Source organism: Puma concolor, chromosome B4, assembly GCF_028749965.1.
Source record: "Puma concolor isolate L17-30 chromosome B4, mPumCon1.1.hap2, whole genome shotgun sequence".
NCBI classification, from domain to species: Eukaryota; Metazoa; Chordata; class Mammalia; order Carnivora; family Felidae; genus Puma; species Puma concolor.
This window is the reverse complement of record NC_141673.1, coordinates 64,512,734-64,527,782: the sequence shown is the minus strand read 5'-3', so window position 1 is coordinate 64,527,782 and position 15,049 is coordinate 64,512,734. Positions and strand designations below refer to the sequence as shown.

The 15,049-nt window shown below is 40.9% G+C and overlaps 1 protein-coding gene across 9 annotated transcripts in view; it reads left to right on the top strand.

The window, feature by feature from the left end:
• The window catches only part of SCN8A (sodium voltage-gated channel alpha subunit 8), a 180,314-nt gene that overhangs the window by 83,361 nt on the left and 81,904 nt on the right, over window positions 1-15,049 (top strand). For 5 of the 9 annotated variants that reach the window (XM_086713355.1, XM_086713360.1, XM_086713357.1 and 2 more), the window contains exons 3-6: window positions 774-893; window positions 2,791-2,879; window positions 3,550-3,678; window positions 5,528-5,619. In XM_086713355.1, coding sequence (XP_086569481.1) covers window positions 774-893; window positions 2,791-2,879; window positions 3,550-3,678; window positions 5,528-5,619 — 430 coding nt within the window. Of the gene's footprint in view, window positions 1-773; window positions 894-2,790; window positions 2,880-3,549; window positions 3,679-5,278; window positions 5,371-5,527; window positions 5,620-15,049 lie in introns of those variants that run through there. The other 4 variants (XM_086713361.1, XM_086713358.1, XM_086713356.1 and 1 more) reach the window with 2 other exon arrangements.

Below are 15,049 nucleotides of genomic sequence, written 5' to 3'. Positions count from 1 at the left end.
CGTTGAAAAAAAAATTAAAAAAAAAAAAATGAATAAACATTAAAAAATAAAAATAAAAAAGGCAGATAGAGCAGACTTGGTAGGTATATATTGGTGGAATGAAGAACTCTTCTCACTTAACTTCAAGTCTTTGCTTACATCTTTTTTCTCAGTAGGCGTACCCTGACCATGTCCTTTCAAACTGTCACCTCTGTGTTCCCTCGTCCCCTGACCCCAGCACTCCCCTTTCTTCATCTTCCTCCTTCTTCCATAGCACTTGCACTTGTATATAATTTACTTGTTCATTGTGTTTATTTGTAGTCTGTCTTCCCCATTGGAATATAAGCTCCCCACACCATGGTAGCCTTGTTCCCTGCTGTTTCCCAAGCCCCTAGATCGTTGCCTGGAACGTAGTAGGGACTTAGGAAACATTCGTGGAGTAAATAAATCCTATATTAATGAACTTCAGCACCTTGTCCAGAGCTGGCCGAGATACGGCCCCGGTACAGTTCAAATGGCTTATTTCTGAAAGAAGGAAAGTAGTTTACAGAAATGTATGAAACTGCTAAGACAGTGCCCACTGTGTATTATGTACATAATCTGGGGCAAGGCAGGGGAGGGAGGTGAAGGTAAGAGAGACGTGGAGCTTTAGGGTTTCTTGCCTTAGAAACCAAATTGGGAAGTCAAAAGTATAAGTATATTTGAGTTTATTTATTTCTTGCCTAGAAAAAATGTTGTTTCATGTGGTGACTAATTCCCATGCTTTAATAATTTCTCTTTTTCTTTCTCCACAGACCTTTGTAGTATTAAACAGAGGGAAAACTCTCTTCAGATTCAGTGCCACGCCTGCCTTGTACATTTTAAGTCCTTTTAACCTGATAAGAAGAATAGCTATTAAAATTTTGATACATTCATATCCTTTTCACAAATGTGGAGTGCAGAAGTTGCATGCTCACTGCTACACGTTTCTGAACTTTGACAGTCGAATTGTATATTAAGTATTTTATCAATAGTGTACTTGACTATCCCACCAGTCAGAAGTGTGAGTGAACTTCTTCCGGATCCTGAGCTGAGCTTCAGCAAATTCTTTTTTCCTAGGATGATATCATGGGAGTCTGGAATTTTGTTGGTATCGTGAAGAGAGACAAATTAAGATGATAACCTGTAACTTTTTAAAGCGCTCAGGCCTCAGTAATTTTATCCTGAGCATGATTCAGTTCTTTAGCGTAAGTCCGATATTAGAATTTTTTGGAAGGCTGCTTTGTTGAGCGCAAATAGTTGAATGAATGCTTTAGAGATCGGCCTTGTATATTTCTGATCTCTTGAGCAGTGGGTATGGAAAGTGTCTGAGATAGTCTCAGATTAAATGGCCTCTTCGGTACAGAGGTTTAGATCTAGATTGTAAGACTGATATGCATCTTTCTGGTATTTTTACTGCCCTTAAATAGAAAATGCCAATTTACTCATGTGGCCTGCCTTTTTTTTTATCTTATTAATATAGGAGAGCATATGACAGATAAAAAATTATGTGATGGGTTTAGCTACTTTGCATAACTTTAAAATTTTATGGTTGGTGTTGAATCTGTCAGTGCTTAGTCCTGTGCTTCCAAGGATAGTGTATCCTCCAGGTAAGATGAGGAAGCAGCAGTTGCAACTTGGGCAGATTGGTTTGCTAATAAGCTTTTGCCACATTTTATTAACTCTAAGAATTTAGTAGCTTGATTCTGAAATCAGTGGTTTACAAGTAACGTAGTTCTGAAATCTAAAGGTTTATAAGGAATAAATAATTCACAATGGACTTCTTCCCTTTTTGCTGGTTCAGAAGACAATGTCTTCTGTTATGATTCCCGGAAGAAAAACCCAGCCGTAAGAAGTATTTTTTGTTTTTGAAACTCCATTAATAGAATGAAGATGGTGAATGCCATTAGCAAGAGAGAGTGAGTTAGCAACAAATGAGATATGGCTTCTCTGCTGGGTAAAGTGACAGTTTGAGTTTGAATAATTCCCATGCTGACCTAAAGGAGTTTATTTTTTTCTCAGTAGACAAGAACAGAAAGGGCTGAGAAAAATCTTGGGTAGACTGAAAAGACATCAAAGTGGTTTGTTATCCATAAGCATTCCTGGGCACTTTCAAAATGATCAGATGAATTTACCCCATTATCTAATTTTTAGGGGTACAGCAGTACAGATGTCCTTGAAATCCTTGCCCAACAGGCCATAACTGGTTTCCCAAATTGTGCAAATGCCACACATAGTGGCTGTAGCATTGCCCTCCAAGGACAACTCAGCCCTTTGGAGAACTAGGGAGAAAAGTGAACTGTTACGTTCTAAACCCAAGCTAACGTAACATTGTATATATTGACTATACTTCAATTAAAATTAAAAGTAAACCATTAATTGCATGTAGATTTTCAAGTAAGTAGTTGCATAAGGTAAATTAATAAATGAGTACTGAATAATACAGGTTCGATTCAATTTACTTTGTCACCTGATGACTTTGGCATCCAGTAGACGGGTAGATTTCAGGTTACTGTGTATAAAGGTATTTGGAGGCTTATTCCATAGCTGAGGCTAAAGTGGCAAGAGGGGGGAATGTTTTATCCAAAAGGGGTAGAGCAGTGACAGGCTTTTTGAAAGTGGCCTTCCTGCTGTGTCCACCCACAGTTCTCTGGTCAGGTGTAGATACATATGGTGGCATTCTCCTTTCAGGTTACCGATTTAATTCTCATGATACCCAGTGTGAAACGTGTTTGCTTTCTGAGGAAGAAAACAGGCCAGATTTTGTACATTCTCCCTTGACTCTTTTCTACAGTATTTAGCATGATCATTATGTGCACTATTTTGACCAACTGTGTATTCATGACTTTTAGTAACCCTCCTGAATGGTCGAAGAATGTAGAGTAAGTAGCTCATTTATTAATTTGTCTGCCTGCTTGTTTCAAGGATTTCTACTCACCGAATCTTGCTTTGCACGGTTTAAACGTCAAGGGAAAAAAATTGTTGTTGCTGTTTTTTTTTTTCTCCCCCCAGTCTTTACTTCACAGAGAGGGGGGAGGCTTCATGTGGAATTTAGGAACTACCCTTAGAGGCAAACTCTAGAAAGAGAAAGAAGAGAAAGTGTGCTCTGGAAGTTACTGCCCTTCACCTCCACCCCCTGCTGTGCTGGCCAGAGCCTTTGACCTGCTGCCCCAGTGCCATCTTGTGCCCTCAGTTAGTCCCTCGTGGCACTGTCTTCTTCTCCAACATGAGGTCTCCTTTTTTTTTTTTTTTTTTTTGACTTGTCTAAAGTTAAAAATAGCTCTGGGGCCTCCTCACCTGGTTCAAAATTATCACCTACTAGATGGTACCCACAACATTCCAAAATTCTTGGTTTTGTGTTTCGGTAAGTTTCCTTCAAACTTACTTCCTTCAAATTTCCCCTTCCTGCCATTCTTTCTGCTGCACTGGCCGTGCCCGTTCTGTTTTGTCTCTGTCAGTCGAAGCTGCACTTCAGGCACCGTTACCTTAAAAGATTCATTCAAAGTTTCTGTCTGTTCAGAACTTACCTCGAGCTATCCGTTTCTTTGACAGGTACACATTCACAGGGATTTATACATTTGAATCACTAGTGAAAATCATTGCAAGAGGTTTCTGCATAGATGGCTTTACCTTTTTACGGGATCCGTGGAACTGGTTAGATTTCAGCGTCATCATGATGGCGTAAGTTGTCTGCCTACTTTATTGACTGACATTCAGGGTGTGATTACGTCTATGTGGTTGTATGCGTGGTTGTGTTGGTTAAGGGCACGTTTGTGGCCAGCTACAAGCAGAGTTAATGGGTAACCATGCAAGGCCACACAGGCTTATGCCTGGGATTCTTGCTTGTGAAGGCTGGGCAGTCTAGGCAGTGGCAGCATGTCTATATGGAAGAAGGTAAGCCAAGGCTTCACAGCGAAGAAAGGAAGTAGGAAGTGATTTTTCCATTGACATGCTCTCATATTTTCTTCCCCCTTATAACACTGACCAAGGTTTGCACGCTGATCACTATGGGGCCTTAGTGAAGACTTGAAATGTTTTAGGTGTAAACCTTAATTAAGCTGAAAATCCATTTCCTGGGTATGTTATATCGCATGTAATTTCGTGAGGCTGACCCAGATGTTGGAGACTTCAGAGCACATTTTAGAGTTAAAACATGAGCCAAGGTATCCAAACTGGTCACTTCCTAAGGAAGTACTGACCAGAACTTCAAACTATTGCAAGATAATAGTATAATTCCCCATTAGTATGCTAGCTGCTCTTGGTAACTGCTCTTGTTCACTGTTGTTTTAACAATGAACACGTATCTCTTTGGGAAACTTAGCTGATGATAGAAGAGTTATAACAGACTTTATTATTTTTATCTTCAGATTGGGAAAGCACTCTCTGGTAGAGTAGGGTATAATAAGGGTGTTGTATAGGCTGTGTGTGTGTGTATGCAAATGTGTGAAAGGTTGAGTGTGTTTGTATATATACGGGCCTGAGCATCAGAAAGATGTATTTCACCTGGAAAATGTGAATGAATGAATGAATGAATGAATGAATGAATGGTATGCATTGAATATTTGAAACTGGAACTTTGACTTTCTGTTATTTTAAGGCAACTTCTAGCTTTCCAACATTATGAGTACACCTTGGTGTTCATTTAAAATTTAAGTGTCTTTTGCTAGGCACAGAGCTGGTGACAAAACGGGCACTTAACACACTCTTTGCTTTGATCCCATGATCCTGAGCCCTGCTTTTGTATGTCACAGGCTATAACTTCATCTGTAGGCATGACTGCAAAGATAATGCGTACAACTCTTGGATAAGTCATATATATAGACAGGCACTTTTGCCGTTGTCATCGAGGGAGTTATTTGAATGTAAATTTGTTTTTATGGGGATTCTGCTGCAGAAATTTGTCTCCTTTTTCTAAGAAATTGTTCGCAAAGCTTGGGGACATAAGCCTTTGATACCTCCTGGCCTTCCTTTTTGCTAAACATAATGAGTGGACTGAGAGTAGTCATTCTGATTGGGATCTACACAGCCCGATGCTGATTAAGAGAGTAAGCCCCCAGGAACCTCCCGGTTGTATCGGTTCCTTCAAATATTCTTTTGAATTCTCCTTGCCAACTGGAAAAAAAAAAAATGTGTTCTTTAAGTGTTTATATTTTGAAATTTTCTTTTTCAACAACAACAAAAAATGAAATCATAGCTTGTGTGTAAGACCCTTTCTTCCCCCCCATTGTCAAACCCTCGCCCAGTGGTACCATTACAAGTTAACTTTGGTTTGATTCTGCAGGTATATAACAGAGTTTGTAAACCTAGGCAATGTTTCAGCTCTACGCACTTTCAGGGTACTGAGGGCTTTGAAAACTATTTCGGTAATCCCAGGTAAGATGGCCCGGGGTTGGTGTTAGGTGTGGGGTTAGGGCCCTGACGTGACGTATTGTACTTTTTGTTTTGTTGTGGTTTTGTTTTTTTCCTTCGGTGTTTTGTGTTCGTGTCTGTGTTTGTCATTTGTGTCCGTGTGTGACCTCCCTTACTACAGATATGTGACAGAGTTTGTGGACCTGGGCAATGTCTCAGCGCTGAGAACATTCAGGGTTCTGCGAGCTTTGAAAACTATCTCTGTAATTCCAGGTGAGAAAATTTACACACAAGACTGACTGCCTCATCTCCTCTTTCCCCTCCATTCATTTGTCCACCACATTCTAAAGCTGGCGTCAGCACAATTGGTATGGCCTTGCACTCCGCATGTTTCTCCTGGGAGACGTTCTCTGGGATGGCCCTTTGGTCGTAAGGCAGTTTCAGTGATGACGCTTTGCCAGGCATGCAGCCCCCATTCCATGCTTTGAAAAAGCACGTGCTTCGACATCATTTGGATCTTACAATATGTGAAAAAATTGTCACAGAGCTAGCTGTCTCTTTGAACATAAATCATGTGCTTCCTGGCCTCATGGAATTACAGTAATTTAACATTCACTGTCATCCCATTGCTTGTGATTTCTAGGCTTCCTGTCGCATGGTTTGCTGATGGGATGTTCTTCAATGAACTATACTTTTACTGTCACTGTGTTAATGGAATTATTTAACCCCAGAAGAGACTTACCCGTTGACTAGTCCAGTATTATAGCCAAATTAAAGAGCCTTGGAGTTAGGGAACTGAACTTTAATAATCACTGTCTATCACATTCTGTCGCTGTCTGTTTCACTGGAGTAAGAACCAGTGAATATATATATATATATTCAGAGACCATTTTCAAACACAGATCCCCATGAATGCTTGTGCAGATGCTGTTAAAAACAATCCAAGGTAAGATAAGATACATACATCTGAATGTCTGGGCAAACAAAAAGGACAGAAACTTGAGAAGAAAAAAAAAGGAATCAGTGGGTGGTTGAGAGGTAGTTAATCGACAGTCTTTTTATAATTTTTGCCTTTTTCTTTTTGGTGCTGTTTGCGCTGGCCCAGTGGTTCTTAACCTTTAGAAGGGTTTGGATCCTTTTGAGAATCAGGGGAAAGTTTGCAGGCCCCTCTGAAACCCATCTGTGGACCCCAAGCTAAGGTCCTTCATTTAATATAAATCCTTATTACCGAGTAGCACTTAACTGTTTTTTCTAAAGACTGGTTTTGCCTGGAAGGAAAGATATTTTAGTTAGTCTTGCAAGCCTGCGATATACTGGCAGTAACACGGCAGAAATCAAGACTGAATGGTTGCTGATTGGACTTTGGTTGTGTTCAGGGGTTTTCAGGGAAGATTCCCAAGAGACCAAGCTTTTTAGTGCAGCTTTGTAGGAACAGGGACGTGAAGAACAGAGGCGTCCCATTCCTGATGTCCCATGGCTTTTCTTGTGGCTGACTCAGAAATATTCCTGTCTTCCCCTTTTCAACTTTATCTAAAATATCAGACACAGAGAGAGGGAAGCACAAAGGTAGAATCCTGGAGAAGGCTGACTTGGAATGTGGCCTTCTGAGAACCTCAAGGAAGGTAAACCTCAGTTTCCCCATTTACAAACTTGGGCCATGAAGTGGGCCGGTAAATTCGGGCCCTACTAAAAATGAATACCTTTGTATTTAGCAATGGGAGCTTTCTCCTTATCAACTAGAGGCTGGGTGTCCATGAGAGTATATTCTTCGTGGCAAAAAACCACAACCCCGACTTAGTCAAGGTTCGGTTCCTAGCCTGCGACAGAAAGCGCAGTTCATTCTGTGGGCAGCCTCATGAAGCTCATTGATGGTGGTTTAACCCTTCGGCAGGCCTTGTCTTATTTTTTAAGGCATCTGGAGCACCAAATCTTTACTTTCATTTTTCCTTTGCTCTCTTTCGTCTCTGGCCTCTTTTAAATATGATCCCATGTTTTCTGCTCACTTCCCCCAACGTACTCTGCAAGGCATCTGTCTCTTTATGTTCTTGTGATCTCAAAACTTCTCTTCCAGAATTAAATTGGAAAGCTGCATTCTGTTCACTAACTAGGGCAGCAGATGCTATCTCTGGTCTAGCTCTTAGCTTCTGTCTCTGCTGTATGGGTAGCTTCTGACCACAGCATTTCTGCAAGATAACTCTTGACTGGCCTCACATTATTTATCCTCACTATTAATCAGTCTATCTATAAAATATATTTATAAGCACATTTCTATAGTGTTTATAAGTACTGGTAGGGCTCCATAAATGATTTTGTGTAACGATTATTATTTAAAGAAGAAACCTAAACTCAAAGAAAGGGCTTGTGTCAGCGTTTAGACCTCAGCTTGATGGTTTGAAATAGATTCCCAATTCCTGTTTCTAGAAGCACCGCCACTCAAGCTGGCTTTGTGAAGTTAACTGGGATGGAGAAGAACTTTAAGGGATAATAAAGCCAGTAATAGGTCTCTGTCAGTGAGTGGTATAACTGATACTTGAATTAAAGTGTGACTTTTTATCCCAAATCCTTTCGTTCCCTATACTACTTATCGAGGGCTATTGTCCTGTTCCTACCTGCCTGTTACCCAGGTCTCCTTTCAAGGTGGGAATACCATTGTATGAGTTAGTAGACCTGACACCATTTCTTGACTGGAAATCTCAGTCATTTTTTACTCTATTGTAGAGCCAGGCCTCAGTTCCCTCTTTGTGAAAGCCATCGTCCTGCACACCAAGTCTTCTCCGGGATCACTTCAGTGGGACTGCTGATATTTTTGCCTGTTCCTGTTCCCAGTTTGACTGTAGGCTTTTGCTGAAGCTGCCAGAAACAGCAGCAAGAGCACCACAGAACTGACGTGGGGTCTGCAAGATCCCCCAAAGCCCCTGGCTCCCTTCACGAGAGTTTTCCTGGAGAACTCACCCACTCCCCTGGGCTGCCACTGCCTTCCCTCTTAGCACCTTTGGTAGATATTCTGACTGCGTCAGAGCAGTCAGGACTCCCAGGAGATGGGGCAGTGCACTGCCTCAGTTAGCTCCAGCCTTTTGGATAAGAGGTGCTTTGATTTAGAGCCTTTTCGTGGCTTAGAAAACACCAAACCCACATTCTCACCCTTTTTATTTGCTGACTCAAGATCTAGACATGCATCACACATGGTTCGCCTTTTGCTTCAGAGAGCTTGGCTTCAAGAACAGTGCTTGCAAACTGCATGCTGGAACGGTCAGTTACAGGAAGAGATCCTTCCTTTCTACATTTCCTTTGGTCTGGAATTTGCCACATTCAACTTGACATTGAAGTATACTATGTAGAAATTTACGTCTTAAAACTTTGTTTTTGCTCTATATTCATTTGGGGCCCAGGCGGAAGAATGAGCTTCTGAGTGACTTTGCCAGAAGTTTCATCTTCTCCGTTCTTTGACCGTGTGCCACAGGACTGACCTGCCCAAAGACAGGGTGGCCATCTCAAAGCAGGCGTCTGAGGTTTTGCCTACAGAGTAGCATTTAATGGTGTAAATAAAATGGGTCGGGATGGCCTTATTTACCAGTTGCTTCTCATTTCTAGCATCATTTCAGTGACTCCTGAAAAGCACTGCGTCCCTATTTGCCCACGCTGGTTTAATATCGTTTTGCTTTCTTTAGAGTTGTAATTTCTTGATTACTTTTCTCTTTGATTTTTCATTTCTGTGCTTTCGTTTCTGTTACTCTCTCTCCTTACCCGTGGTATCAGAGAAGAAGTAGGAAAAATGATGGGCCCTTTTACCTCCCACCCCAGTATTCACAAAGAAACCATTTTCTTTAAGTGTGTGCACTATGAGTATGGCAATTTTCTGCTGCACAGTGAAGGGGGAAAGTGTTCTCAGACTATATTTAGCCTCATTGTTTCCTTTACAGTATTCTAGTTATTAATCCAGTTGCTTTTATGTTTCTCCTTTTCCCACATTGCTTCTCAGAAAAAATAACCGAAGTGTAACGTAGTGGCCCTAAGTGGGGAAACACTGAAGTCTCATAGGATCCCACCGATCCACCTTTGGGAGCTAGTTTAAGTTTTGTTGAGACCTTGTGATATAAATCTGGTGTTGAATAAATAAATCTACTGCCTCTGAATCTCTCCCAATTTATTCCCGATCTACAGAACCTTCAATAATATCATTGTAAGGCTTGAACCTGCGGCAAGAAAACTGACCTGGCACAAATTTACCCTAGGACTTGTCTGGACCAAGCCAGACTTCAGGAATTGGGGAAACTTACTTCCCGTGGAGTGAGAACTCCTCGTTACCCCTCTAGAGACCCGTGCCGGTGTGAATTTTGTAGAATTAGTTCGCGTTGCTTCAAACCAGATAGATTTTTCAACCTGAGCCACAAACCAGGAAATAGAAATTTACTTTATTTACAATCTGGCATCACCATGGTGGAAGATTTTGATCCCAGCATGCATGGCTGATTTCTCTGGGCTTGGCACGTAAGCAGGCTTTGTTCACTTGTTCAGGAGATGGCTGGACGTCATGAAAGGTGACAGGAGGTTCAGCGGTGCCTTTGGACATAGAGGCTTCAGCTTCTCCTCAAAATTCTTTAAATGGCCCAAATTCCTCTCTGATAGCTGACATTTCTGTACATTGGGTCCAGCTGTCTTTTCCTGATTTACAGTAAATGTATTAACTGCTTCTGCTCAAACACATCCCAGTGCTAGTTAATGTTAGCCTTTTCCAAGAGTTCTCGCTGTCCAATTTGCCCCCACGTGGCTTCTGTTGTGCACTCTGCTGTGTGGGAGTTGTTTGAAGGAGCATTCTGCTCTGTTTTGGATAATCAGTTTTCAGTCAGTATCTTGCTTGTTCTGGTATGTGGTGTTGTGAGCCAGTAGAAGAAGCAAAGCAACTTCTCCTCACAGCCAGCACAGTGGCATTTTCCATTCTTACGTGCATCAGGTTAGAAATTCCACCAGCAGCTTCTTACTTCAGTGACCTGCATTGGTGATAGCAGGACGCATTTTTGCCTCACTGCATTTACTAGAGCATATCAGTCACTGCTGGCAAGACTGTAGAGCTTGAGTTCAAGGAATGCATTCTGCGAAAGACTATCAGGTACATGAAAAGACGCTCAATATCACTAATCATTAGGGAAATGCAAGTTAGAACCATAATGAGATATCACCTCACACAGATTAGAATGGCCATCGTCAAAGAGACAAGAGTTAGCAAACACTGGGCATGGATATGGAAAAAAGGGAACCCTTGCACATTGTTGGGATTAGTAAAGTGGTGCAGCCACTATGGGAAACGGTATGAAGTATCCTCAAAACTTAAAAATAGAACTACCATATGATCCAGCATTTCCATTTCTGGGAATACATCCAAAGGAAACGAAAACACTAACTCAAAAAAGATATCTGCACCCCATGCTCATAGCAGCATTATTTACAATAGCCAAGACATGGAAACAGCCAAAGTGTCCATGGGTGGATCAATAGATAATGTTGTGAGATACACACACACACACACACACACACACACGCACACACACATGCATACACACACACACATACATATATACATACACACACACACAATGGAATATTATTCAGGTATAAAAAATGAGGAAACCGTACCATTTGTGACAACATGGATGGACCTTGAAGTATTATGCTCAGTAAGTTGGACAGAGAAATGTATGATCTCACTTATGTGTGGAACCTAAAAACAAACTCATAGAAAAAGAGATCAGATTTGTGGGTACCAGAGGCAGAGTGTGGGAGGAGGAGGAATTGGAGGAAGGTGGCCAAAAGGTACGACTTCCAGTTATAAGAGAAAGGTAAGTACTAGGGATGGAAAGTGTAACATGATGAGGATAGCTAACACTGCTGTGTGATATATAGGAAAGTTGTTAACAGAGTAACTGCTAAGAGTTCTCACCACAAGGAAAAATGTTTTTCCTTTTTTTCTTCCCCCCCCCCCCCTTTTTATTGTACCTATATGAGAAGATGGATGTGAGCTGAACCTACTATGGTAATCATTTCACATCATGATGTACGCCTTAAATTTCTACAGTGATATATGTCAGTTATTTCTCAATAAAATTGGAAAAAGAAAAAGAAATGCATTGACAGCATCATCTCCCTAACTTGGCACTGATTTCTGCAAATATGGTCATTCACAGTCATCAACCCTAATGGAAGGAAGAAGAGTCTTGGCTGAGGCCAGATGATCCAGTGACCATTTACATTTAATATTGCTGTGTAATTGTGTGTCTGCCTCGGGATGCTAACATCACACTAAATCACCTTTCTTCCTATGGGACCTGGATGAGAATCTTGGAGAGTAAACTTTTTAGACGGCCATCGGTAGTGTTATTTAGTGATTATTGTTGCTTAATTAAGATTTGTTTCTCTGATCCCCTGTATACCTGAATGCCATTTCCAACTTGAGTTTCTACTTGAAACTTCTTGAAAGCTGAAAGAACTCTTACCAAGGAGTTGATCTAAACCTCAGACTTCAAAACAAAACACTTGAATTTTTTTTTTTTCTTTCTTGACTCATGTTTACAGACTTCTTCAGCAATGACATCTGGTTTATGGAGAAAAGATTTGAAACCAGCTGAGTGAGAGCATGTAGGTCTATTCCCAGGAAAGTGATGAGTTCCACGTATGGTTGGTGTATTAGTTGAACATCTTTGGTTGCAAATGAAAGGATATATGAGTACTTCAGGGAATCTAAGGGTTGGAATGCTTTTGGGCTTCTGGAAGCCTGTGAAACCAGAATGCAGTCAGAAAGCTCCAGATACCAGGAAGTACTTTGTCTTAATGTCTTTTTCTCTCCGTGTGTCCATTTCCTTTTTCTATCTCTTAGCTTACTAACTGCCTTTACTTCTCGGGCATATCCTAACATAATGACAGAATAAGGCTACCACTTAGTTCCCAAATTTATGTTATCATTCCTTGTACTTGAAAAGGCTACTGGACTGTCTCTTGTCCCATTCTAAATTCCAGGAGGAGCGGTGCCTGGGTGGCTCAGTCAGTTAAGCATCCAACTTCGGCCCAGGTCATAATCTCACAGTTCGTGAGTTCGAGCCCCGGATCAGGCTCTCTGCTGTCAGCTCTGAGCCTGCTTGGGATACTCTGTCTCTCTCTCTCTCTCTCTCTCTCTGTCCTTCCCCACCCCCTCAAAAATAAACTTAAAACTGATTGAAATTAAAAATAAATGAATGAATAGAGAAATCAATCAATCAGTCCTGGAGGAAACGATTGGGATTTAGATCAGATGTCCACCCTGACGTCTATAAACTACTAACAGAAGGTCACTTCCTACATACAAGGTTGCTGAGAGCCCAGGTTTAGAAACAGGGGATTGTTTGAGCCTCGTGGCCTGGAATTTCCTATTAAACAGGCCTGGAACTGTCCAGAGAGTCCCAGCCCAGGAAGATCAGATTAGACTCATGCTAAATTGTATGGTTTTTAAATTTTTATTTTATTTTATTTTATTCATTCATTCACTCATTCATTCATTCATTCACTCATTCATCGAGAGTTCCCAGCCCAGGAAAATCAAATTAGACTCATGCTAAAATTTTATGGGTTTTTAAATTTTATTTAATTTTATGTATGTATTTACATCACAAATGCATTGGTTTGACTCTTTTTGTAGTATTTACTCATGTCACTAATATGAATGACAGCTTACAGCTCTTTTCTCAATTCATTTAAAATGGAAACAGAAATGACTTTGAACAATCATCCCATGTTCACGTAAGTGTTTGTCTGAACCATTCAGGGGAGATATTCTGAATGATATTAAGCTCTTCTTAAAGAAGTCCAGGAAGAGAAATTACAACCATTCTTCAGTGACTTATTCAACTGTTTTTTTTTTTTAATCATGCTTTGACTTTGAAAACAGAGCTTTATAATTTTAAGAACCTAGAATTGAATTATTGACCCAGTATAGACCCACCTCAACTGAGCCAAATGCAGTGAAGGACTTTTCTATTCCTCAGCAACTTATGAAAATAAGACCCATAATACTGCAGCAACTTTTACATCTTGATGGTTGCCTTCTATTTTATACCACCAGTATCTTCTTACTTGCCTGTGTGACTATGATACAGTTTCTTAGGGCCTTCAAATAAAAGGTTGAAATTTCAGCTACTTAGTCTGAAAGAATAAATATCTCTCCCCTATTCTGAAAGGCTTTTCAAGAAGATTCTTCAGTTTTTCCTCCACTGCCCACTGCCACATACTGTGTATGGAAAAATGAGACTGAGGTGGAACCTTGAACTTGCTCTGATGTACAGTGGGTTATAACTAGTGGCTAAGCCAGGACCAAAATTCCTGCTTTCTGATTCCCTATCTGGTGCTCTTTTTGCACAGCCTTATGAGGAGAAAACAATCAGGTTAGAAATGTCCTGTGTCCTGTGCCTTGAATGCAGACAAGCTTTTCCTAATCCTTTTGGTGGCCACAGTCTTCATGGAAGGTCTGTTCCGTAAGAAAGCACAGGCCTCTGCACACTTTTGTATCTCTGCAATCTTAATTTGTAGCTCTTTTTTCTTTAATATCTTTTAGAATCCTTTCAGGTTATCTGTGTGAGAGGAAAGAAAACTTATTCATTTGCTCTTTCAATGAAAATATATTAACTGAGGGGTGCCTGGATGGCTCAGTCAGTTAAGTGTCCAACTTTGGCTCAGGTTATGATCTCATGGTTCGTGAGTTCGAGCCTTGCGTCAGGCTCTCTGCTGTCAGTGCAGAGCGCACTTTGGATCCTCGGTCTCCCTCTCTCTCTGCCCCTCCTCCACTTGCGCGCTCGCTCTCTCTCTCTCTCTCTCTCTCTCTCTCAAAAATAAGTGAACTTAAAAAATATGTGTATATATTATATATTTTATATATATATAAAGTGTATGCTTCATGCCAGGTCCTGTGCTTCTCACAGCATGCATAACTATTACTGGACTTGTATAGAAAATTCTATCAAATCCAACTTTAAAAATTCCAGGTGGTTACTTGCAAAATACAGCAGAAAAACCCAATCATGTTCATCCCCCCCCCCCCCCCCCGCCATTCGATCACTGTACGAGGTTAGCCACATAGTGTCATTATCCCAATCATATCTCTTTGAGGAGGACACCGCATGTGTAACAGCGATAGCTTGCTAGCTTGCCAGTGTCAAGTGCCAGGCACTGTACTTGGTATTTTACATTCATTTTCCTATTTAAACCTCACAACAGCCCAGTGAAGCGTTTTGGTAATGCCTTTTTATAGATGAGTAAACTGAGGTTCAGACAAAAATAGTTAACATTTGCGTCTTTGCTGTGTGCCAGGGGCTATGTTAAGTACTTAAATGAATTATGCTTAATCCTCACAACAGCCCTAGAGGTTCAACTATAATTATTCCCATTTTAAAGATGAAAAACCTAAGATTCCAAAAGGTTAGGTATATTACTCAGGTCACACAAGTAGTGGTATAACTTAGTCAAGAGCAGTAATTATATACCTCGCTTCCCACTCCACAGCCAAGATTAGGATTTCTCTTGAATTTCAGTCTGGTATTCCTGCCTTCGGAAGTGGATCAGGAGTATGATCCCTCTCGAGGCCTATGTGTCAAGGCACTGGGTTTGCCTCCCATCTGTCCTGGTACACTGGCATCCCTGGAGTGCTCAGTATATTTTTGGCTATGTCCTATGGATGGCCCGATGC